Here is a 24,203-nt window from a genome sequence, read left to right as displayed (position 1 = left end):
TTCTCGTTAGCCATTTATATTGCTTATATATTAGAGTTTAACATAGATGGAAGTTGAGACACTAAGAAGACATAAATGGTACATTGTGCATAGGAAAGTAAGATATACAAAGTTAAAACATGGTACAATTCTACGTCACATGTTTCTCCTATAAAGGCGTTAACACTACTTAAATGATACATTAACATAGAATTCTCGATAACTATGTGTACTTTATTTATAGATTTTTATATTAATCATTCAAGTCAAGTTTTCATAATGTTTCGTATAATCGTAAATGCCTTTATTTGAAATTCTTAAAAGTCATATATATCTTATATGATACATTCACATAGAATTCTCGATAACTATGTGTGCTTTATATAATTATCACAAAACTTATAGATTTTTATATTAATGATTCGATTCAAGTATTCATAATGTTTATCATAGCCGTAAGTGTCTTTATTTGGAATTATAAAATTCATATGATATGTTTGTCATGTGTGATAAATGAGAATAATTTTTCATAGTATAGTCGCACTTATTTATTTGATCACATAGCCACAAGATAAAATAAAGAACAAGCACTTGAATAACTAGATATCATGCTTAAACAAAATAACTGATAAATGAAGATTTTTCTCTCTCTATCTGTATATACAAGTAAGTGAACAAGAGAATACTCTTGGCGCATGTTTAGCTCCATTGCACCAAGCTTCATTATGATGGAGAAACGAGGCCGAGAAAGACTACAAAAGAAGGAATGAATAGAGGAAACAACAAAGAAAGCTTATACACCACCTACGGGAGGATCAAGTAAAGTGTATCAAGGACGAGGAAGACAAAATGTTGGTGGAAGAAAAAACCCCATCAAGAAAAGATGTCAAGCAACTTCCACGAACTATTATATAAGAGGGAATATGTAACACCTCGCTATTTGAAAGAACTAGAATTTGGAAAAAACTGTTTTTGAAAATAATTAAAATTGGAAAGTTTGCAAAGTTAAGTTAAGGATAAGTTTTGGGTCACTTCACATGACCAGAGCTAGGTGTGCTACTAGATACCGTAGAAAATATCTTTGAAGTATCTTTTCAACACTGCCCAATTTGTTTGATTTTGAGTTCATACGAGGGAGATATAGCCATTCAAAGTTGGATTGTCTAGATAAGAAAAGTCAAAACCAGAATTTTGAAGGGTATTATGGTCTTTTCACTAGCCAATTAATTAAATTCATTTTTTATAATTTAGTTGGGGTCTAAACTGATAGAATTCAGTTAATGCTTTACAAAAAATTGAGTTAGGGTTTAAAGAAAAGAGAAAAGAAGAGGACAAAAGAGGAGAAAAAGCAAGGATTTGTCGCGTTCTTGAAGTTATGCTCATCGATTTCGCCAAGGGCTAATCCCTACGAGGTATGTGAGATCACATAGTGTTGGTTAGTTCACCCACGCTCCAATCATGATTTTATCCAGCAAAATTATGTTCTTGAAAACATAGAAATTGAGTTCTTGATGGATTTGTTTGAAGTTTCTATTGGGTTCTTGATTGTTGAAGGTGTTGAGAAGTTCTTGACAGTGCGCCCCAAACCAATGTCTGAAGTTTTGGGTTTGGTGCCCCGCGCCACTCAAAGCGCCAGGGACATTAGGTCTTCTACCCTTTCGTACTTCTTTTCGTTCGAATTCCTTTGAAATATACCTATGTTAATTAGTTTAAATTTACACTCTAAGGTACGTCTAAGCAACATGAAATCATACATAACATTAAATCATGATTCTTGAATTCATAATTCAATTCAAGGAATGTCAAGAGTCAAACAAGAGAAGTTCATAGAGTCTTCCAAAAGTCTTTTACAAACGTTTAACTTTGTTTGAAGACTTGAGCTTTGAGTTGACTGAAGAGTAAAGAGTAAAGATTGAAGTTCATTTTTTCAAAAGTATATATCAGGACTAGGTGTTCCCAAAGAGCAAATGTTTTCACATATAAACAAGATATGAAACAATGATTTCCAAGAGAGTCTTTGAGCTAGTTTTTGAGTAATTATCTCAAACCACATAAAGATTTTTTGTTTTTAACATATAAGCTGATTATTTTGGGAGTATTATTGAGCACCGATGTGGGGACGAGTTCAAAACAACTCAACGTCTCTATAAACTATGTAGTCAACGTGATAAGAAAAGAATCATACTTTTTAAATGATTCCATAGTGTTTTTTTGCATAGACTAGTGAATCCACTTAGTTGAGGATATCTATATATTGACAAGTTTTAGGACAATTCTAGCAGCTTGGACGAGACACTGCATCGTCACATAACTCATAGTGATGGTTATCACTTAGAGAAACTCCATAAAATTATATTACTTTATGACATATGTATAATGAGTTGTACTAACTATTTTAAATGCTTTATATAAACTGCACCTTTACTATTGTTTATTTCTGCATTGAGTTGAGTATCCATGAGTTGAGTATCCATGAGTTGAGTAAAGCTGAGGTAAGTGTTTCTTTCAAATTCCACTTCAAGGTTATGTATTGTTTAAAATTCGCCTTGCATGTTTGTAAATGCAATGTAATGATGTCATTTGGCGTGCATTATTTTATGATGGAGATACAAGTAATCAAAATCAGCATCCGGCGCCTCGTTGTCCCAGTTGAGAACCTAGAGTCAGTTGGTGAGCTTCCTTGCTTTCTGCAGAGTTCCCCTTTTATTGCTTTGTTTGTTCAGTTATTAGAATGATTAGGAATTTTGTCCCGACATCCCTCATTATTTTTAGAGGCTTCATAGACGAATAATATAGCTCTCTAGTCTTTCAATTTCAATTGTTAATATTAAGACTTGGTTTGCTACTCTAAAACATTCTAAGTTATTTTTGAGACTGTTGATTTAAATGCATTTGATTTCTTTAGTATTGCATAAATTCTTCCACCGAGAGTCTAGTCAGACCAAGGGTTCGCATGAGGCCATCAATGATTCTCGAGTTCCAGTCCCATCAGGGTGTATGCTCGAACGTGACAGAATACATACATCGTGTTGGGTGAATGACTCACTGTAAAAGACTTCAGAACTTTGGATATTATAGGTGTTTTAAGATTGAGTAGGTTAAATATGTTCTTAGTAGGATGAGTAGAATGAAATAGATGCTTGTCTCTAGAACCTTGTATTATTAAAAGAAGTACCACAAAAAACATAAAGGTAATTTTATAGAATGGTAGTTAGACCGTCCTTGTTGCATAGGTTAGATTGGTGGCTAGTCAAATACTCACTCGCTCAAAAGATACATGTTGCAGAGATGAAGATGTTGAGAAAGATGTGTGATTATACTAAGAGTGACAAGATTAGGAATGAGGTTATCCGAGAGAAGGTGAGAGTGAATTTTATGGCGGACAAACTCAGCAAAGCGAGATTGAGATGGTTTAAGCATATGCAAAGAAGATGTATTGATGCTTCAATGAAGAGGTGTGAAAGTTTGGTTGTAAAGGGTACACAAAGGGGTAGAAGTAAATAGTAAGAGTATTGGGAAGGGGTGATTAGACATGATATAACACAACTTCACATTGTCGAGGACATGACTCTAGGTAACAAGGAGTGGAGTTCGCGTATTAGCATATAATGTTAGCAGAGGTAAAGTGTTGTCTTGCCTAGCACAAGTGTAGGCTTGTTAGTGTCGACCATAGTACTAGTCTGTAACGACCTGTTAGTCATTTTGAGCAGTATAGTTTATTTCTGGTAATTACAGTCTGAGTCGACGGATCCCACGATGGACCGTCATGGAAACGACGGACCGTCGAGGGTGTGTCGTTCCAAAACACTTAGAATTCTGAAAAATTGGGTACTGAGAACAACTCTCTGAACTTCGCGACGACATGGCAGGACGAACTGTCGTGGGCGCGACGGACCGTCACAGGCCCTTCAGTAAATTTCAGTCTCTGAACTCTGTGACGACTCAGCAGGACGGACCGTCTCAGGCACGACGGGCTGTCACAGGCTGCGTGACCCTAACTGGGTCGGATTTCTGTTAAATATTTTAAGGGGCGTTTTGGACTATTCCTGCTTATAATTATAAAGTTAGTGGTTTAATGTTAATAATTTAATTACTTGGGGGTTAAAGGAGATAACCTTGAATTAATTAGTGGGTTACTTTTGTCATCTTTTATATTTAATTATATGCTAATTAGGGTAAAAGAAAAAGGGTTTGAATAAGAAAAATAGAAAGAACAGAGAGAGGGAGAAACGATCGATCAAGAGGAGAGAACGAAGAGGAAAGCAAAGCATTGAAAAGTAGATTCTTGATCACGAATTCTTCGGTGGAGGTAGGTTATAGTTTTATGCTATTCGTAGTAAACTCTTAATAGCGAATGATATGTATTGGGTAGTGTTGTAAACCCTTCTATATGCTTAATTGTATGCTTGCATGAATGTGATTATATAATTGTGATAAAGTAAGCATGATGAAGCTATTGAATCCTAAATCTTGAAAAACCCTAATCTACTTTGTTAATGATGATGCCTTGATATAAAAGAAGGCTTGATGAACGAAAGTAGTGAGATTAGGGGATCGGGTGTCACGTTCCGGTACCAGGATAGTATGATGAGGATCGGAGTATCACGTTCCGACACCAGGATAGTAGTAGTGGATCGGGTGTCACGTTCCGACACCAGGATAGTAGTAGTGGATCGGGTGTCACGTTCCGACACCAGGATAGTATTAATGGATCGGGTGTCACGTTTCGACACCAGGATAGTAGTAGTGGATCGGGTGTCACGTTTTGACACCAGGATAGTAGTAGTGGATCGGGTGTCACGTTCCGACACCAGGATAGTATGAGGAGGATCGGAGTGTCACGTTCCAACACCAGGATAGTAAAAAGAATGAATCTTGAATTATGTTAATATACTCAATTTAATGAACCTAATTCCCAAATGAGTATGATGGGGAGGCGTGAGTCCTCATTGATGTGCTTGGTGTTGTGACCAAGGGTTATGGTAATTGTAAATGCCGCATGTTGAGTATTGTAGTTGATTTTATGATATTATCTGATATATAGTTTTCTATTTTGAGTTGGCCGATGATATCTACTCAGTACTTGTGTTTGTACTGACCCCTACTTGTATGTTTCTTTCTTTGTTAATTGTGGAGTACAACAAACGTACCGTCGTCTTCAACTCAACCGCAACTCTAGCCAGTCTTCATTACACCGGATTTCAGGGTGAGCTAACGCTTCTAGCTTGGACTGGATCTTCTTCTTCATGTCTTGATGCCTTGAAGTTCCGGCATGGACTAGCTTTTTATTTATTCTAGCTTTCTAGATACTCTTAGAATTAGTAATTTGAGGATAGATGTTCTTGTGATGATGACTTCCAGATTTTGGGAATAATAAGTATTGAGTTTTTAGAAGTTATTTAATCGATTTTCATTAATGAGTTTAAGTCTTCCGCATTATATTATGTTATTTATGGTTGAAATGTTGGGGTTTAGATTGGTTGGTTCGCTCACATAGTAGGATAAGTGTGGGTGCCACTCGCGGCCCGCTTTGGGTCGTGACATAGTCGTACCTTGATAGTTCTTGTGATAGATTTTTTTATTGTATCCATTTCAATTATCATACTAGTTTGTGTTGCTATTGTCTTTTTCTTGTAGACTTAGCACTATTTTTCTTGTTGATTGCCATGCTTTTGGGCATTATTTTATTTTTCTTATACTTGCTTTCAATGCATTTGAGCAGATGATCTTTTAGAAACATCCTGAAAATAACCTCTCCATCCCACGAGATAGTGATAAATTTTATATACACTCTATTCTCCACCGACTAACTTAAGTGAGTTTTTATTGAATTTATGTTGTTGCTGTAGTAATTTAATTTTAGGTATTCCAATGTATGTAAAATTCCAAAAATGCACAAATACAACGTTTTCCCATTTTAAATCTTCTAATAATCTATCTGATTCTAAATATAAACTTAATAATTCTTTTTTAACTTTTTTATATTCTCTAGTATTCCTATATGGTCTTCTCATATATTAACCTACTGAGTTATAATAATAAGGATTATTTTTAATTACTTTTATTCTTTCTATTATTTCTTTTATTTCAAATTCTACCTGATTTAATTCTTCACTAATTTGTTTTTGAGATTGTCTAATAGTTTCTCTAAGTGTCTTTAGTGAATTTTCATATGTATAAGTTAAGGATAATCTTAATCCTAAGTATAATAGACAACATTTAAAAATAGTTAAATTATATAAAAAATCTTTAGAGAGTCATCTATATAACTTAGGATTAAGAGAGTCATCTACAGTCTTGGTTATGATGGATCTAAGTCTTTATTTTTTTGTGATTTTTTATTTTTTTGTCTGATTTTTTTGCTAAAAGAAATTGGTAGTTGTCTTCTTGAGAATGAGCTCTCTTCTTTTTCACTTTTTGGCAAAGTGATAGCCATTAACGGATTTGATGAGTCTTTACCGGCTACCGTTTGAACCGGACTAGTTGTATCTTTATCCGATACAGTGGATTTATTTACATTCAGAGGGGAATGTACACCCATCTCATCCATTTTTATTGGGGATGGAAAACCCTGTATATTGATCTGATTGTCTTTTATCTTTAAGTCATTCTCCATTTTTGCCATCCTGTCTTTTAGCTGGAGATTTTCTTGAGCTAATAATTCGTTTTTGAGATTTAGTCTCTTGAAAGCTTCAGTCATTGAAGAATAATGATCGCAAAATATAATTTTATCTGTGTCTTTCTGAATATGGTATTGAGGAATTTTGTCTGGATTTTATTTAAGAGAGGGAGAGATATAGTAGTTTGGGCCTAATACCCGCTCTAGCATAATCTAGTGCTTCAGTAAAATCATTAAAGCCTTTAAAAAGAGGTTTTGAAAAACCTTTAATAGAATCTAATACTTCTATCCAGGTCTGAAAAATTCCATTTGTTTTACCATGAATAACAATATAGTATTTAAATTTGTTTTCTTTATTTTTACTATTAAAATAAATCCCAAGGCATTTAAAACTGCAATTATATATTTAGTGTCTTTCTTATTATGGGCTATCCATATATTATCTATTAAACATTTCTGTTGTTTATCTATCTGATATATAGGTAAACTTCTAAAAGTTAAATTAGATGATTCATATGCTATTAGATTATGTTGTCCAAATTGTAATCTTTCTACTCTATTATCATCTATTTTATTTAAAGGTCTGAACTGTAAATTAGATAATACTGTCTGTCTGTATATGTCTGAGTAATCTTGGGTTGGAGGTTGAACTCCTTTGCCTTTGTCTTGGAAAGATGGTCTCATTCTGGAAAATTTAAAATTATACTTTGATTAATAATCTACTTAATTGATCTGCAATATTATTATCATTTCCTTTAATATGTTCAAAAATTATAGAATTATAAATTGATATAGTGTCTAAAAAATTTAGCCATCTTCTTCTACTACTTGTTTTATCATTAATTTTTTGATGGAATTTTACTATTGCTTCACAATCATTTCTTATTAAAATTTCTGGTTTATTTAAGATATAAATTCTAAAATTATTTAAACCATATATTACAGCTAAAATTTCTACATCTATGCTAGCTTTATTTCCTTTTTCTTTAAATTTTCCACTCTGAGAAGCGCAAATTTTTTCTTCTTTTTTAGAACTATACTTATGTGGTTTTGATTTTAATACTGCTCCCCGTCCATCAAAGCTTCCGTCTGTCTCTATTTTTAGATAATCTGATTCTAATGGCATATTAAGATCAGGTATATTTTTTATTTTATCCTTTATTTTTTGTACTAATTTTATATCTTCAATATTAAAATTTCTTTGTCCCTTATTTCCTGTCTTAGAATATAATGGTCCTGCTATTTTTCCTAAATCTTTAATAAAAGGTCTTGCATAATTAACTATACCTAAAAATTTTTGTAAATCTTTTAAATTTTCTAATTTATCTGGTATATCTAAGGCCTTTTTAGCTATATGAGGTTGTAATTTAACCTTCCCTTCTCCTAAAGTGATTCCTAAAAAATTTATATAATTTTTACATAATTCTATCTTCTTTTTACTAATTATTATTCCATTATTAACAAATAACCTAAAGACTGTTTGTAAATGTCCTAAATGTTCTTTTATATTTTTACTGAATACTAAAATATCATATACTAAAACAAATCTTTTATATTCTCCAAATATTTTATCTATTTTTCTTTGAAATATTGGAGGTGCTGTTTTTAATCCAAATGGCATAACTAGCCAATCAAAATGTCCTTCGGGGCACGTAAATGCAGTCCATTCTATACTATCTCGATGCATTTTTATTTGCCAATATCCTGACTTACAATCGAATTTACTAAAAATTGTTTTTCCTTGAATTCTATTTATTAACTCTGTTTTGTCTGGTAATTTATATCCATCTGTTCTCGTATTATCATTTAATCTTTTGTAATTTATAACCATTCTAGCTTTTCCTCTAACTATTTCATTATGATTACTTACCATGAAGGCTGCTGATCTATGTTTTGAAGTTGATCTTCTTATTACTCCTAATTCTAATAATTCTTTAATTTGTATTTTAAAGTCTTCTTGATCTTGATTTGTGGCTTCTATCACGACCATTTTTATTATATATTCTGGGTTTATTATATCTAGTTTGCATACTATTTGATTATTTTCCCAATGTTTTAAAGGTTTTTCTCCTATTATTTCTATTTTATCTAATATTTTTACTATATTATCAAGATCCTTTTGATTTTTTATTTGTCCTATATGCTGAATTCTTGTCTTAAAATTATATAATCCTGTCTCCATTTCTATTAGAACATAGTTTTTATTAACTATTTCATCTTCTTCATCTATTTCTAGTATATTCTCATATAATGTATTACATTCCTTCTTAATACATTGTATATTATTTTCACAGTTGTCACAACATTTTTCTTTATGTCTTACTTTAATGTCAATTTTGTTAGTTAAAACTGAAGTATAAGTAGTATTTTTCATAAAAAGTATTCCGTCTCTAGTTATTAAAGTTCCTCCTTTGTTGTGTAGCATAAAGTCTAGTCCTAACACAAAATCTACTCTTATATCCAAATCTCGTACCCATATTTTATCCATTTTATAGGTGGGTTTATAAAATTCTGAACAAGTGTTTAAGAAACTTATTTGAGCTTTATCTATATATATTATGTGTTCCATCCATTTGCATAGCTGCAAGTGGCTTTTCTAAGGTTTTTATTACTTCTATAGGTACAATCTTTTTATTTAAAATACTTTTAGTACATCCTGAATCTATTAATGCTAAAGTCTCTATTTCATATTTTCCAATTTGAAGTTTTGCTAATATTTTAATAGTATTTATATTTTTATCTTCATTACAGATCAAAGTATTAGGTTCTTCATTCATTAATTCTTGATTCTCTAATTGTAGTTCCTGTTCAATATTTTTTCCTTTTTCTAATCTTATTATTCTCTCTTCTAATTCTTTTACTTTTGCTTCTAATACTAATACTTTTAAATTTATTAAAGGTTCATTTGTATATACCTCTTTCTTTTTCTGAGTTATTATTCCTAATTGTGTTTCTATACAATTTATATATCCTTCTACGAAACAATTATTACATTTAGCTCTTTTGTATTTACTTGGATACCATTTACCCCAATTACATGGATTACTATCTAATCCAGTATCTTTTTCAAAATTATGTTCACATTCTATTATATTCATAAAATTAATTTTTAAGTCATCCATGTTTAAGTTTTCCATTCCTATTTCATTAATTAATTCTTCTCCTTCTGAATTAGAAGAGTCTTCTTCTTTGTTATTTTCATCTATATCAATACGTTTCATTATTTGACATATACTCATCTACATTTAATAGTGCTTCATTAAATTCTTCTACTAATTGAGCGTTTCTAGTCTTGGCATTATATCTATTAGGACAAGTATTTGCTAAATGTTCTATACTTCCACATGTAAAGCATTCTAATTTATTTTTATAATTTCTATCCGTCCTATATTTTCTAACATGTCTATCTCTGTTTAAATATGATTTTCTGGCTGAAGATTTTCTAAGAAAATATCTTTTTTTATTATATCTCTTATTATTTTGTAGGTTATATCTTTTATACTTTTTCTTTTTATATTGGTCTTTATCATAACTTTGGGTTGTATATATTGTCTTTACAGAAATTCATTTCATTTTGTTTTAATTATTTTTGTATTTGTAAATTAGTACATTTTTCTTGTAATATTTCCATTATATGTTGTATTCTATGTCCTATTGACCATTTAGCTTGAGGGTTTTGTGCTACTCCTTCTCTTTTAGTCCATCTTTCTTCTATTTCTCTTCTTAAGGCTCCTTGTAGTTTATTAAATAATTTTTTGCCTAGGTCTTGGTCAAAAGCATTTCCACTAATTGTACAATAATAGAAATAATCATTTAAAAATTTCTTTATATAATACCAATTACTTATACTTAATTGTTCTAATTTTATTACTGCATTTCGTTGTAAAGCTAATAATCCACTATTTGGATCTTCTCCTGTTATCAATGTATGTATTTTATTTGTAAAAATTATAAGGATTTGGTCCTAATGATACTAAAAACTGAAATTCTGATGGAAATTCTACTTTATAAGCTTCCCATAGAGCTTTAGTTGATTCTCCTAAGAATGTTTCTAAGTATTTATACATGGTTTCAGCATCAGTTTCTGTATAATTTTTTATAAAATCTGCTACTACTATTCCTTTCCATAAGTCTATTACTGAATTCCATCTTTGTGGATCGTGTGCTGCTATATTTAAAATTTTCCTTTACTTCCTCATTCTTGGAGTATTATTGGTTCTTCTATAGGCATTCTTTTTCCCATAGGTTTAACTTCTGTTATTGGAGTATCTCCTTGTCTATATACTCTCGTTCGTGGTATATTTCCTGTACTATTGTCTGCCGTATATCCCTGTTCATTTGTTTTTTGGAATGGACTACTAGAACTTGCTGTTTCCATTAATTCTTTTTGACTTAGTATAGATTCTAACTCAGATATTTCACTATCGTTGTCTTGTATTTGTGTTATTATATTATTACTTTTTTCTAACTTATCCTGTAAAGTTTTTTCTAATCTATATCCTTTGTTATCAGTTCTTTGTTCACATATTTTAAAATGAGATATAGTTTGTTCTAGATTTCAGTTTTTTAATTTACATCCTTTACATGTAAATAGTCTAATTTTATTATTTTTACATATTTCTTTTGCTTTTTCTATAGCTAAATCTACTGCATAATCTTCTTCTAGTATCACTTCTATATTCATTCCTATTAAAGGCATTTCTTCTGTGATACTTTCTTCTTCTAAGTCTTTTTGAGCTTCGTAATTATAATCTGTAAATCTAATTGAAGGTTCTCCTTTAGAATTTGTATAAATTAAGTGAGCATCGGGTATTAAAGCTTCTTTTGCTTTAAAATCTCCTAATTTCCATTCTAATCCTGCATATTCTTCAGGATTTATTTTTATAGGTTTTATTAATTTTATTCCTTTATTTCCCATTACTTCTACTGCATCTTTTATTTGTAATTTAACTCTAGTATTACTATTATCTGTCATTTTTCCTAAGAATCCTACGATATTAATAAATTTTTTTCACTATTCATTTCTTCATATCCTTTAGTTTGTATTCCTATTCTAATTTGAGTTCCTAATTCGTCTAAATTCATCATAAAGTCTGGACTTATATAGAAAATTCCTCCATTATTAGTCATGTCTACTTCTGTTAATCCTATGATTGCCTTTTTTATATCTGACCATCTATTATCATATATGGTAATTAATGTCTTTGTTCCTAATTTTTTTTCTAGTTAATCCTTTAATTCCTATTACGATTAATCCTAAATGCATTAAATCTTTTCTAACATATTTTATTTCTTTTACAGATTCTTCATTTATGAGGGGTAAAGATACAAAGTTTTTTCCTAATATCGATAATTGTTCCTCTCTATAATGTCTATATAATTAAGATTTTGAATTTGTATTATATAAAACTTTTGGATTTAATAAATTTAATTGATTCTGTTGGAAAATTTGTATATTTTTATCTGTATCTATGATTTCGTCTAATTGTTGATTATTTTCTTCTCTTGGCTTTCTATTTAGTATTTTTGATATAAAATTATTACTTATTTTATTCTGGGTGTAACTAGGTCCTGGTCTGTTATATCTTGATCTAGTTGGAAAAATGTCCATTTCTTCTGTTTTTTAACTATTTTTTCTTGTTGAGGAGTAATTTCTATTCTATTTAGCTTTTCTATTAATTCTTCTACTCCAGTTGTGCTTATGTTTTTACCTTCAGATTTTTCTTTTTTATCTATCTTTTTATGTAATTGTAATAAAAGTGATATTATTATATTATTCTGTTGTATAATAACTTGATCTTACTTTGAAGATGGGTTAAATTCTTTATAATCTGATGGAAGAACTATCTTTTTTTCTATTAATCTTATTGCTTCTTTATGTGTTTCTACTTCTATTAAATCTATCATGAAAGAACTATTTCTTTTATTGATTCTAATTCTGTTCTACTTCTATTAAATCTATCATGAAAGAACTATTTCTTTTATTGATTCTAATTCTGTCTTTATTTCTTGTAGTTTTATGATTAAAGTTATATTAACTTCTTTTTTTAATTTATTATTTAATTTTTTAGCTAACTCTATTCTTTGTTCTTTTAAATAATCTAAATTTTCTTCTATCTTATTGAAAATTTGTTTTTGTCTATTATAGGTTTCTTCTTGTTCGCTTAATATCTGCATAATTGTACAATTATGTTCTTTAATTTTTTCACTAAGGTTTATTAATAAATCTATTAAAGTATTATATTGAGGATCTTCTGTATGTAGACTATGTTCTCCACTATCAAAATTACACTTAATAATGTTTTCTCCTTTTCTCTTAAATTTTTTTTCTATAGTTATTTGTAAATCTAAATATTCTATATTTTTTAAGGAAGCTATTTTTACTATTTATTTTATCCTAACGTAGTTGGTTTGTAATTTTTTCTAAATTGTTTTATCCTTTTAGTATAATTATAAATACCCGTATTAATACCTTGTAGCTCCCACTTTAATTCTTTTATATATTCTTCGTTATTATATTATGTTCAAAATCTGTTGGTTTGAAAAATTCGTTATCACAAATATATATATAGGCTTCTAGTTCTTTTTCTTCTTTTTGTAGTCCTTGTTTTTCGTTTATATTTCTATATAATATCCAATAATTTAATCTTATATATTTAGCAAAAGGAAGATTTTTCATAAAATAAATTTATTTGAGATTTTTCTAGATATAAGATGTCTTATTAATTTCTTTTTTAGTATTTTAGCTAAGAAAAATATATGATCTAATCTGTTACTTATTTCTTTTTTAGAGCTTATTGAGATAGTTGTTTTTAAATCTTCTAATAATCTATCTGATTCTAAATATAAACTTAATAATTCTTTTTTAACTTTTTTATATTCTCTAGTATTCCTATATGGTCTTCTCATATATTAACCTACTGAGTTATAATAATAAGGATTATTTTTAATTACTTTTATTCTTTCTATTATTTCTTTTATTTCAAATTCTACCTGATTTAATTCTTCACTAATTTGTTTTTGAGATTGTCTAATAGTTTCTCTAAGTGTCTTTAGTGAATTTTTATATGTATAAGTTAAGGATAATCTTAATCCTAAATTATATAGATGACTCTCTAAAGATTTTTTATATAATTTAACTATTTTTAAATGTTGTCTATTATAAAACAAAGTTCTATGATAAACAAAAGTTTTTCTAAAATAATAAACTTTTCTCATATAAGGTATTTTAGATCTAAGGCTCTGATACCAAAAATAGTCTGATGTTTCAATAAGATGATGTTTCAATAATAAAATGTGTAAATTGATTTGTTTTAATTCTTTATGTTGTACAATCCTACTCAATACTCCTTCACTCTCTTGTTCTATTATGTAATTATCATATTAGTTTCTAGTTTAAACTTCCTTTTTTTTAATGGACTCTGTCCATTCATGAATCTATTAATACTGTTCATCTCTTTCCCTTAGCCTTTGTTCTTAAGAGTAATCTTCTTTAACTCCACCCCGGAAATGGTTATTCACAGTTCTTTTCTTAGATCATTTAACCTGACTCGTCCTAGGAATTTACAGGTTAATCCATCGATACTTTTAAGAGGCTAAGAGACTAACCATATACTAGGTAAAATAGATTCATGATAATATTCTTATATTTACATGAACTTAGCAAAAATTAAACACACATAATTTACATATATGGGAAGTTTAACAGAAACATAGATATGAAAACTTACATTATTAGAATAGAGTGAAATTCGAAAAACCCGAACGACTTCCGAAGTAACTTTACAATTCTCTTTTAGTCCATCTTTCTTCTATTTCTCTTCCTAAGGCTCCTGGTAGTTTATTAAATAATTTTTTGCCTAGGTCTTGGTCAAAAGCATTTCCACTAATTATAAATTATATATATATATATATATATATACACACATTTTTTTTAAAAAAGTGAGAATCTTGTAAACACATATCCAACTAAAAAAAATTATAATGATTATAAAAAATAGAAGTTAATTTTTTAGTAATAAAGTTCTCAATATTATTTTTTTTCAAATAAATTTTAATACTAAATATTGATAACATTTCAGTTATAAAGATAAAATATACATAACAGACATTAACACACAATGAAATGCAAGGTAGAAACTTAATACACATTATATTAAAATAACCATTGTAAGAAATAAAGTTGTATTAATGAACTTAAGTTAACTTCAATAATAAGATAATATAAAATTATAGGCGAAAACAGAACAAAAATAAAATAACAATGTATTTGGTGTTAGTTTCAAATAAGACATATATTACTCTATTTGTATCATTTACCTGACACAATCCCCCCCCCCCCCCCCCCACATTTTATTCCAAAGAGCATGATACCATTTTAATTTTGGAATTATAAGATCTTATCACTCATATTTTATTTTAATTCTTCAATAGTTTCCATAGCAAATATTCAATATCCACGTAAGAAAAAGAAAACGAAACAACACAAATTTAAGTCACATCAATTCGTGAATAATTTTCCAGCTAAATTTAAATAGGAAAAATGCCTAATATATCTCTCAATTTTTTGATTTAAAGTTAATATACAACTTATTATAAAGATGAATCATGTATATTCTTAGTGTTACTCAAATGACTTAGATAACCCTTTTGATCTAAGGAATTGAATACATTAATTATTTTTTAAAATAATAATAATAATAGTAGTTTCTAAATTTATTATTTTGATGGTTATATTGTTTTTATTCATTTTCTCACAAAATTTATCGTAGATGCCCCAATTATTTGTTTACGTATACAAAAAATAATCTACAATATAGCCGCAAAATATTTTGTTTTGATTAATTTAGTTTTCTTTTCTATATTTTCACCTTTTTCTTTTTATTTCTCATATTTTTACACTAACAAATGAAAGAAATAATTAAATAAGAATAAAAAGGTCAAATAATAATAAATAAATAGGTCTATACGAGAGACATTTAAAACTCACATTCACTGTTGAATAAAAAAAATCAAAAGAAAAATCACATGTACGAAAGATCGAATATATTCTGAACTTTACTTGAAAAATCATCATTCATATATAATCGTACATGGAATTTTAAAAATAATAAGAATAGATAAATTTAAAATTGTTATATTTTACTTGCATTAGATGAAAAGGTATGTATAAGCTACTTTTTTAATGGTAAAATATGTATGAAGTATTTTTATAGCGATATGAATATATGTAATCTATTTTTATAACGATATAAATATTTTACCCTTTTCCTAGGTTAAAATAACTTGCTTTGATGCACGTGCAAGTGCTTTCTACCAAAGAATTTAGTCATATTAATCTTTGAAGAGTAAATTATTGCAGTTATGGGTGTCAAAAATGAGTCCAACTATAGGTAACTCGCTCAGAATTTCAAGGGTTGAGCTCGATCAAGATAATTTGAATTGCGTTCAATCTCAACTATTTCAAGCCTTAGCCCATTTTAAGAGAATTTCAATTGAGCCCAATTTAATCTTTAATATCAACCCGTTTTAAGGCTCTTTATTTGCATTGATGTAATATATACTTCTATATTGAAGGTATGAAAATCTGCACTTCAAATCTCACTATCCAGTGAAGAAGACACTAAATGCTATTATTCTTTCTACTAAGATCAATATGAACAAATATTAATAAGTTGAAATCAGACAAACATCTTACTGGTCATTTAGTTACCTTTGACATCATCTTGGGAAGACTCTAACAAAGAGCAAATTCTGATGACGTGGACTCGGAAATTCTTCGATGTCAAACTTAGCTGATTCTTGTTGTTCTTCCAGGAATATAATTCTCATCCCAACCTCCTTGATACTGAAACGCGTTTTAGCTAGTCCCACACTGGCTGAAACCTCTATAACATCACCGGGTTGCAATGAGTTTCCGATCTCCCAATAACTTAACCACATCATCCGCTCTTGATCACCTTCAGGAATACCTATGAACAAAGGATCTTGCTTCCAATTCATTGTTTGCGACAAGTTAGAGATTGAAATGCATGGTAAAAATCCCTCAGATACAGTTTCCTTACTCTCTGAACATGTATACACGAAGCAAAAACTTAAGCCACGAATTTGCTGATTAACCGGCACCATAAATGATGAATGAAAAGGCTCACTTAACTTTGTGTTAAACCAACTTGGCATGTGTTCACTCAATAAAAATGTGGAGAAGATGCTGTTGCAGTAAAAACCCTGAGACGATAAAATTAAGCAGTTACAGTATATTAGCATTTTTATTATATATGCTTCACTCAATCTACATACATACAAACAAATACAAGTACTATACCTGAGCTGGAAGCCTTTTAGGTGGGAGACACCGTATGTTTGTGATATCATTTTGGACGAATTTTGGAAGTGCCATTGGGTTGGAATACAATGTCTCAATGTCGAATCTTAATCTAAAAGCAACATTTCTAATCATTTCCAAGTTCGACAGACTCAAATATCTGAGAATTTCTTCATTTACATTTTCAAGAGGTTCTAACTTGAAATAAGGATCCATCTCAATCAGATTAGCACAATTTATGTAAAGTACGCCACATGAACTAGGTAGGCCACATACTTTCTCCAAGGATATACAATCATTTGCATCCACAGTGTCAACACCATTTGGCAATTGACTGATTGATTTTAGCCTTGTACACGCAGTTAGTGACAGTTTTTCAAGTCTGCTAAGATGTATAATGCTCTCTGGGGGATACGAAATTGGATTTCCGCTCAAATTCAAGTCTTTCAGAGCATTGAGCTTGCTTAAATCAACATGTAGAAATGCATTATCACCTAAATTACATTCCGAAAGTCCCAAAGTAACTAGAGAGGCTGGAAAACTGATTGAGGAAATTCTCCGACATACTTTGTCCTTCCACAGCCACAACCACAGGACAGGATTCCATGGTCGTACATGCTTGCTAGTTTCTATTTGATTCATTCCAATTCCATCAGCAATCTTGGCTGGCAAATCCATGGCCGCATATTCAAGATTACAGCAACCAGAAACATCAAGGGTCTCCAGTAATTTTAACATGCAAATACTTTCTGGAATCCTCCTCAACTTTGTACAACCATTAAGGTTTAACAGAGTGAGTCCCTCTAGATATCCGATAGAGTCATCTACCTCTGTTAGATTTATACAGCGTTCAAGGATTAATTGTTCAAGATTCGGAAGTTCGGAAAAATCAGGTGTTCTTCCAAGCTGATAAGAGTGGCTGAGATTGAGAAACTTTAGACATCTGATTAACTATGAACAGAACAAAGAAATGAAAAGACATGTTAAACGGACAATTTATGACTTCAAAAACTAACGATGCTGGAATAGATGATGACAAGGTGATTGGATAAAGTACCTTTGGTCCTTTCCAAAGCTGTTTCAAGCTGCTGTATCGAAGGTCTAATGCAATGAGGCTTTCCAATGGCATGTCACTTGGTAGGGATTCTAACCGGAGGCTATGCCATGACAACCATCTTAACTTCTTGGGAAATTTCTTGTAACATCCACAAAGTTGTACATTGCTAAGCAATAGAAATTTTAGCTTCTGCATTTTTATAAATGCGTCAGTTACCAAATCTTCATTTGGAACTCCCAAGTTGTCCATGGTATGACTTGAGAAAATGGACATCCAGCTTCGTTCCGGTTGAGAAGTATGCAGAAATTCTCTAATCCTGATTTTTTCGTGATCCTTAAGCATATTTCCGTCAAGAATGATGCCTTCAATTGTTTCTGTACCCTGATAGAAAATGAAAAGACATCTAAGAAAAAAATATACACACGGTTTAAAGAACGGAAAAAAAGAACCCCAGTGTATATGATTCTTACAGTTTTGTTTTTCAATACATGAAAAGATTCTCCATGACGCCACAGTCTACTACGCCTCCCTGGCTCCTCAAGCGACTCCTGACGAACAATTTCTCTTCCCATATCTTGAATCAATTCATGCATGACGAGATGACCATCTGGTACTGACAAGAGATCCTTATCGATAAGGTTCTGAATTCCCACTACGGTGAAGAATTCACATTTATCTAGTATTTTGACAGCAAAATCTTTATCCTTCCCGAGAAAGAAACAGGCTATATGAAGGAATAAACTCCTATCATCATTATCTTCTAGAGATTCATAACTGATTTTGAGAAGTTCAATAATCCGATTATTAGGAACAACTTTCAACTTATTTATTGTACTTTGCCATACATCTAGACTTTTTCCTGCCAGGGAAGAACCCAAAACTCTTAGTGCAAGTGGATTTCCTCCACACCGTTCCATGACTTTATTTGAACACTCAAGAAAACCTTCTTCAGGATGTGGTTTTCCAAATGTATGCCAACTAAAGAGCTCTAAGGATTCATCTCTGCCAAGTGTCTCTACTCTATAAACCTTGTCAACTAGGTGAGGATTTAGAATACGCTTCTGTCTGGTTGTTATGACTATTTTACTTCCCGGGTAAAACAAACTTTTCATCCCGAAAACTGCATTAACTTGATTAGAGTCATCGACATCATCAAGAACAAGTAGGACTTTTTTTCCACCTACAGCGTCTGAAATCTTTACAATTCCTTCATCAACACACGATACTCTTTCATTGTCCTTCTTCAGAATTTCAGAAAGTATTTGCTTCTGCAACTTAACTAAGCCATTAGGTTGCTTGGAAGCTTCTCGAATGTTAAGCACACAACTGCTGCCTTCAAAAACATAAAAGTTAGACATGTAGATGAATTTGGCCAGTGTAGTCTTCCCTATGCCACCCATCCCGCAAACAACCAATAGACCTACATCACTTGATCCATCTCGCATCCATGAGTTAATATGTCTAGTCCGGCGTTCTATGCCAATTAGGTGAGGTGCAACGTACAAACCTGACCGACTTATTCTATTTGTAACCACATTAACAATCTTTCGAATAAATTTTGACTCGTGCCTGCAAATTTCAACGACAAGCAACAAGAAAAGGTAAAATACTTTAGGCCATGAATGATGGATGACTCAGCTTTTGGTTGCAAGCAATGCACAGTTCCTTTCTTCTCTAACGTTAAGATTCTAGATGAAGTGGTTCACATAGTTCAATATGGTATCAACGCAGATCATCCTCGATCGTTCAACTCTCACCCCAACCATCAACGAAAATGTAGCTGCAGGTCTTGGGTGCTTTGAAACCCTCATTAAATTAGTAAATTGTCTCGTATTTAATAATTCAAACTATTAGATGAAACGGCCACATGGTCGTGCATGTTGCAAACCTAACATAACTAACAAAGGTTTCCTCTATTGAGTCGGATCAAGGATTTTAACTTTATGGGTTTGGATTAAAAAATCCCTCTAATTTACGGTGTCCGAATCCTAATTTTTTTTCACTTATTGAGGGTTTTCCAACATATATATAAAGTCTGAGCCAAAACTACTATGGGCTCATTCACATTATTAAAACAAAATTTACTTAACTCCTTCGCCACAGGTTTCGAGTTTGAGCCTTGAGAATCCAGATTAGTCGTGTTAGGATCGAATTCACGCGCACACACTAGATGAATGAAGAACACAAGAGCTTTCAAGAGAAAAGAGATGAGAGAACTAGAGAGAAAGAGAAAACTCAATATTTCGTGATAACACCCGTGAGTAAACTTCCATGGCGTTGAGTTATATTTATATTAATAAATCAGAGCATTTTTGATTACAGAGAATTAATAGAGAATAAATAGGAAAGCCTAAAATTTAGGTCGGGGCGCTGCCCCGAACCCCACCTTCAGATTGGGGACTCCCGCCCCCCATAACCCCCTAGCAACCTCCGCTAAGGTTAAACCACGTAAACAGTTATATATATATTAAACAGGCTTCGGACCACAAGGTTTCGAATACTAAACAAAATTGAGGAAGAAGAAGAAAGAAGTTTACCCATCAGCTTGATTCTGCAATACCATTCCCCCAAAATCAGCAATTTCAGCAAGTGCCTGTCTCCATCTTTCTACACTTTCCTTTCCACTGCTTTGTTCATGTAAACCTAATGCTTCACCAATTTTCCCCTTGTGCTTCCTAATATCAGAAGGATCCACATCATAAAACACAGGTAGAATTGATCGATCTAATTTCTCTTTACCCTTTAAAATCACATTAAGCTGCTCAAGACACGATTGACACAAAGCATATCCTTCCGTCAGTATAATCACCGACACCTTCCAATTTCGATCGATGCCCTGTTTGAAGGTTTGTATTCCAGCTTGAATTAAAGCAGTATAAAGGTGATCAGTGAAAGCTGTAGCAGTGTCTTCTGCTCTGTAACTCAACAACACAGATGAAGATGATGGATTCTCCATTTCACAGTAGAGACACCGGCAGTTGGAGATCGGAGTCAATTAGTGTCAACAACAGAGGTCCACTGAAAATGATTTTTATATTTTTGGATAATTAGTTATGCGTTATTAGTATGATTATTGTGCCAACACCTGGCTTTTTAAAACCTTTAAAATTACTCGTATCTTCATGGAAAGATAAGGTGAGTAGGTAATAAATTAATAATAATGTGATGTGTTGTAAACCTAAAGAATTAAAGAACAATATAAAATGAGCAAAAGAAGAATATAAGGCAAAAGAAATAATATAAGATAACTTTGTTTCTTTCAAATATTCACTCAATCTTCAAGTGTCTATAATATGAACATTATGCTTCTATTTATAGTGTAAACATAGACACATACACAAGGTTAATCATAAACATGAATATAATAGGAAGGTTGTGAAACTAAAATGTTAAAAAAATAATGGTTATAAATGTGAAGATTATGGATATTATGATCATCTTCATAATGAGGAAAGTAGTTGAAATAATGGGTTAGTAACTTCTTGTTGTAGTGGACATCCACACTATAATATTTTATAACACTTCCCTTTGGATGTCCATAGATAATATGCCTCGTTAAAACCATACTATAAGAAAACATATGAAAAAAAATCCTAGTAAAGAAAAAAGAGTACACATATCTTTTAATACACTTGAATGTTGCCTCGTCAAAAACCTTACAAGGAAAACTCATTTGGGACAAAACCACGGTAAGGAAAAGAGTAAAACACGTATTTTTCTCCCCTGATAAAATTTTGTTGTGCCCCATATACAAAGAAGTCCATTTGCGTCGAGCTTTATGCATATCAAATAAATATTCTGCATCTACATAATTAAATTATTTCTGACTCGGAGATCGATCATTTCAATTTTATTGAAGCTAGTCTTTTCTTCACAAAGAAAATCACACACTTTTTTTGTTGTTGAGTCACTTGCTTTGCTAGTTTCTTGTCATAACTTGATCAGTGAAAGTTTTAGCAGTGTCTTCAGCTCTGTAACTCTACAATACAGATGAAGATGATGGATTCTCCATTTACATGTAAAAGAATTCGATTCAATTAGAAATTGTTCCCATTTCACAGAAGAGACACCGATAGTTGGAGATCGGACTCAATTAGTGTCAACGAATGAGGTCCACTGAAAATAATTTTTATATTTATTAAAAAAATACCCATTTAGTTTGAACATCAAAATATATAACTTTGATTTTTAATAAAATTAACAAGACTATGATTTGATTAATTGAGCATTCAACAAGTATAAAATGTGGACCCTACAATCATTTTTTATTATATTTTTATAATTATTCAGTGAATTGTATTATATATGATAAGATATAGATTAGTTATAAATATTATTTCACTTTTTGTTATTTTAGTTTAGGTTGAAAGTTTTACATTTTAAAAATTATTTCTTTGAGTAGGGAGATAATGAACTTTTTCTTTTACTTTTCTTCCATAAATATCTATCAATTTGAAATAAATAGGAAGAAGTTAATAATTGAAAATAGTCATTTTTGAAAAGAATGAAAATGTGGAAATTTTGTTAAGTTAGAATAAGTTGAGTTTGATTAACTTCAAACGTCTATAACTCCTAACTCAAAATGAGTTATATGTATTGCTAGATATAGTTGGAAAGCTTTTGGAATAACTTTTCCAACGCCGCTAAGTTTGCGCGATTCCGAGTATGTATAAGTAAGTTATGCCCTTTGAAAGTTGTGTTGTTAATAAGGAAAGTTTAAAATTGGATTTTAGAAGGATAGTTTGGTCTTATTCTTACCTTTTTGTTTTAATTTGTTTTTGGTAATTACTTAAGGGTGTAAACTGAACTTAGTCATTTTACCCTTTGAAAAATAGAGTTAGAATTTTTGGATAAAGAACACAAGAGAAAGGAGAAGAGAAAAAACAAGAGTATCCAAGAATGATCGATTTTGATTATGAATTTCGTAAAAGAATTGACAAGGTACTTGAGTCTTTCATAGAGTTGAATTCATTTACCATGCGCCAAACATGTTTAGTTCAACAAAATTCTTCCTAAAATAGTTTAAAAGTTGATGTTCTTGACATGTATTCTTGAATTTGAATGTCATTTTTGAATTGGGATGAATTAAGGAGTTTCTGAGATCTTTATGTTGAGTTCTAGAGTTGTTTTCAGTTAGGTTCTTGAGTATGTATGCTGGGTGTTGGAATCTAAAATGAATTTGAGAACAATAGTCAAGATTAGGCGAATGGGGACTGAAAAACATTGAGGAAAAAAGTCGAGTGGGATTGGACACGCAAGTCCGCATCGTGGATTTGCTCCCCCAAGTGAACAAACATTGGCTCCACGTCGCGGGTTAAGATGCAGACTCCTCTGTCTCAAAATTTAATTTCGCGAACAAATATTTTAATGCAACTCCGCATCGTGGACTTGTTCCAAGACGGTAATTTCGTGATCATTACTCACATTTTCCTATCTAAAAACATTCATAAACATCATGGGATCTATCATATCACAAATCACAATCCTTGAATCCATACTTCAATTCAATGAAAGTTAAAAGTCAAGTCAAGTAAAGTTAAGAGTCAGGTTAAGAGAAATTTATAAAGTTTTCAAAAGTCTTTCACAGACCTTTAAATTTTGTTTTAAAACTTAAGTTTCGAGTTAGAGAAACTCCCATAGAAATTATATTACTTTATTATATGAGTTAAATTGATTTTTATATTGCATTTTCATTCACGAACTAAGTTGTTTTTACAGTTTTATAAAGCTTTTTATGTATTGCATGTGTTTAATTGCTATATTTTGAGTAATTTATTCATAAGTTGAGAAGAGCCAAGGTAAGTGTTTCTTTCAAAATCGTTTCAAGCCCATGTATTGTTTACCATTCCAACTCACATACTCGTACATTCAATATACTGTCAGTTGGCTTGCATCGTATTATGATACAGACACAAGTACCCAGGATCAACACGCAACACCTTGTTAATCCAGTTGAGTACTCGGAGTCTGTTGGTGAGCCTCTTTGCATTCTGGAGGACTCCTTTTACTTAGTTTTCAATATTTTATTGTTAGGATTATCGGGGGTCTTGTCCCGACATCCCTCCTTGTTTAAGAGGCTTCATAGACAATTAGTAGTTCAATTGTCTTTACATTATCATTCAAATGTTATGTAAAGACTTTAGTTGTCGTTCTGACTAAGTTTTATATATCTTTAAAGTTATGTTTTGAGATTATCTTGTTATGTTAAGTTTTCTGCTGAGTAA

The 24,203-nt window shown here is 31.0% G+C and overlaps 1 protein-coding gene across 2 annotated transcripts; it reads right to left on the bottom strand.

Moving 5' to 3' along the window:
* Positions 1-16,102: 16,102 nt before the first annotated feature.
* On the bottom strand, positions 16,103-21,263 carry LOC101258719 (disease resistance protein RPV1-like). Of its 2 annotated transcripts, none has more exons than XM_004250528.5 (5): positions 20,517-21,263; positions 18,450-19,548; positions 17,980-18,360; positions 16,923-17,873; positions 16,103-16,825 (listed from the first exon to the last, which is right to left on the bottom strand). In XM_004250528.5, exons 1-5 carry the CDS (start codon positions 20,933-20,935, stop codon positions 16,319-16,321), a joined length of 3,357 nt encoding a protein of 1,118 aa, XP_004250576.1. In that variant the 5' UTR covers positions 20,936-21,263; the 3' UTR covers positions 16,103-16,318. The 2 variants fall into 2 exon arrangements, with proteins under 2 accessions (XP_004250576.1, XP_010312806.1); XM_010314504.4 differs by having other exon boundaries at positions 18,450-19,308; positions 20,517-21,259.
* Positions 21,264-24,203: the final 2,940 nt, after the last annotated feature.

The sequence above is a fragment of the Solanum lycopersicum genome, chromosome 11, assembly GCF_036512215.1.
Source record: "Solanum lycopersicum chromosome 11, SLM_r2.1".
NCBI classification, from domain to species: Eukaryota; Viridiplantae; Streptophyta; class Magnoliopsida; order Solanales; family Solanaceae; genus Solanum; species Solanum lycopersicum.
The sequence above is the reverse complement of the archived record's forward strand: the minus strand, read 5'-3'. Positions and strand labels throughout refer to the sequence as shown.

Excerpts from the sequence above, each read along its gene's own strand:
- LOC101258719 (XM_004250528.5), bottom strand. The coding sequence starts at position 20,935 with ATGGAGAATCCATCATCTTCATCTGTGTTGTTGAGTTACAGAGCAGAA. Across the intron at positions 19,549-20,516 it reads TTGCAGAATCAAGCTGATGG|GCACGAGTCAAAATTTATTC; the intron begins GTAAACTTCTTT and ends TGAAATTTGCAG. Across the intron at positions 16,826-16,922 it reads CTAAAAGGCTTCCAGCTCAG|GGTTTTTACTGCAACAGCAT; the intron begins GTATAGTACTTG and ends TTATCGTCTCAG.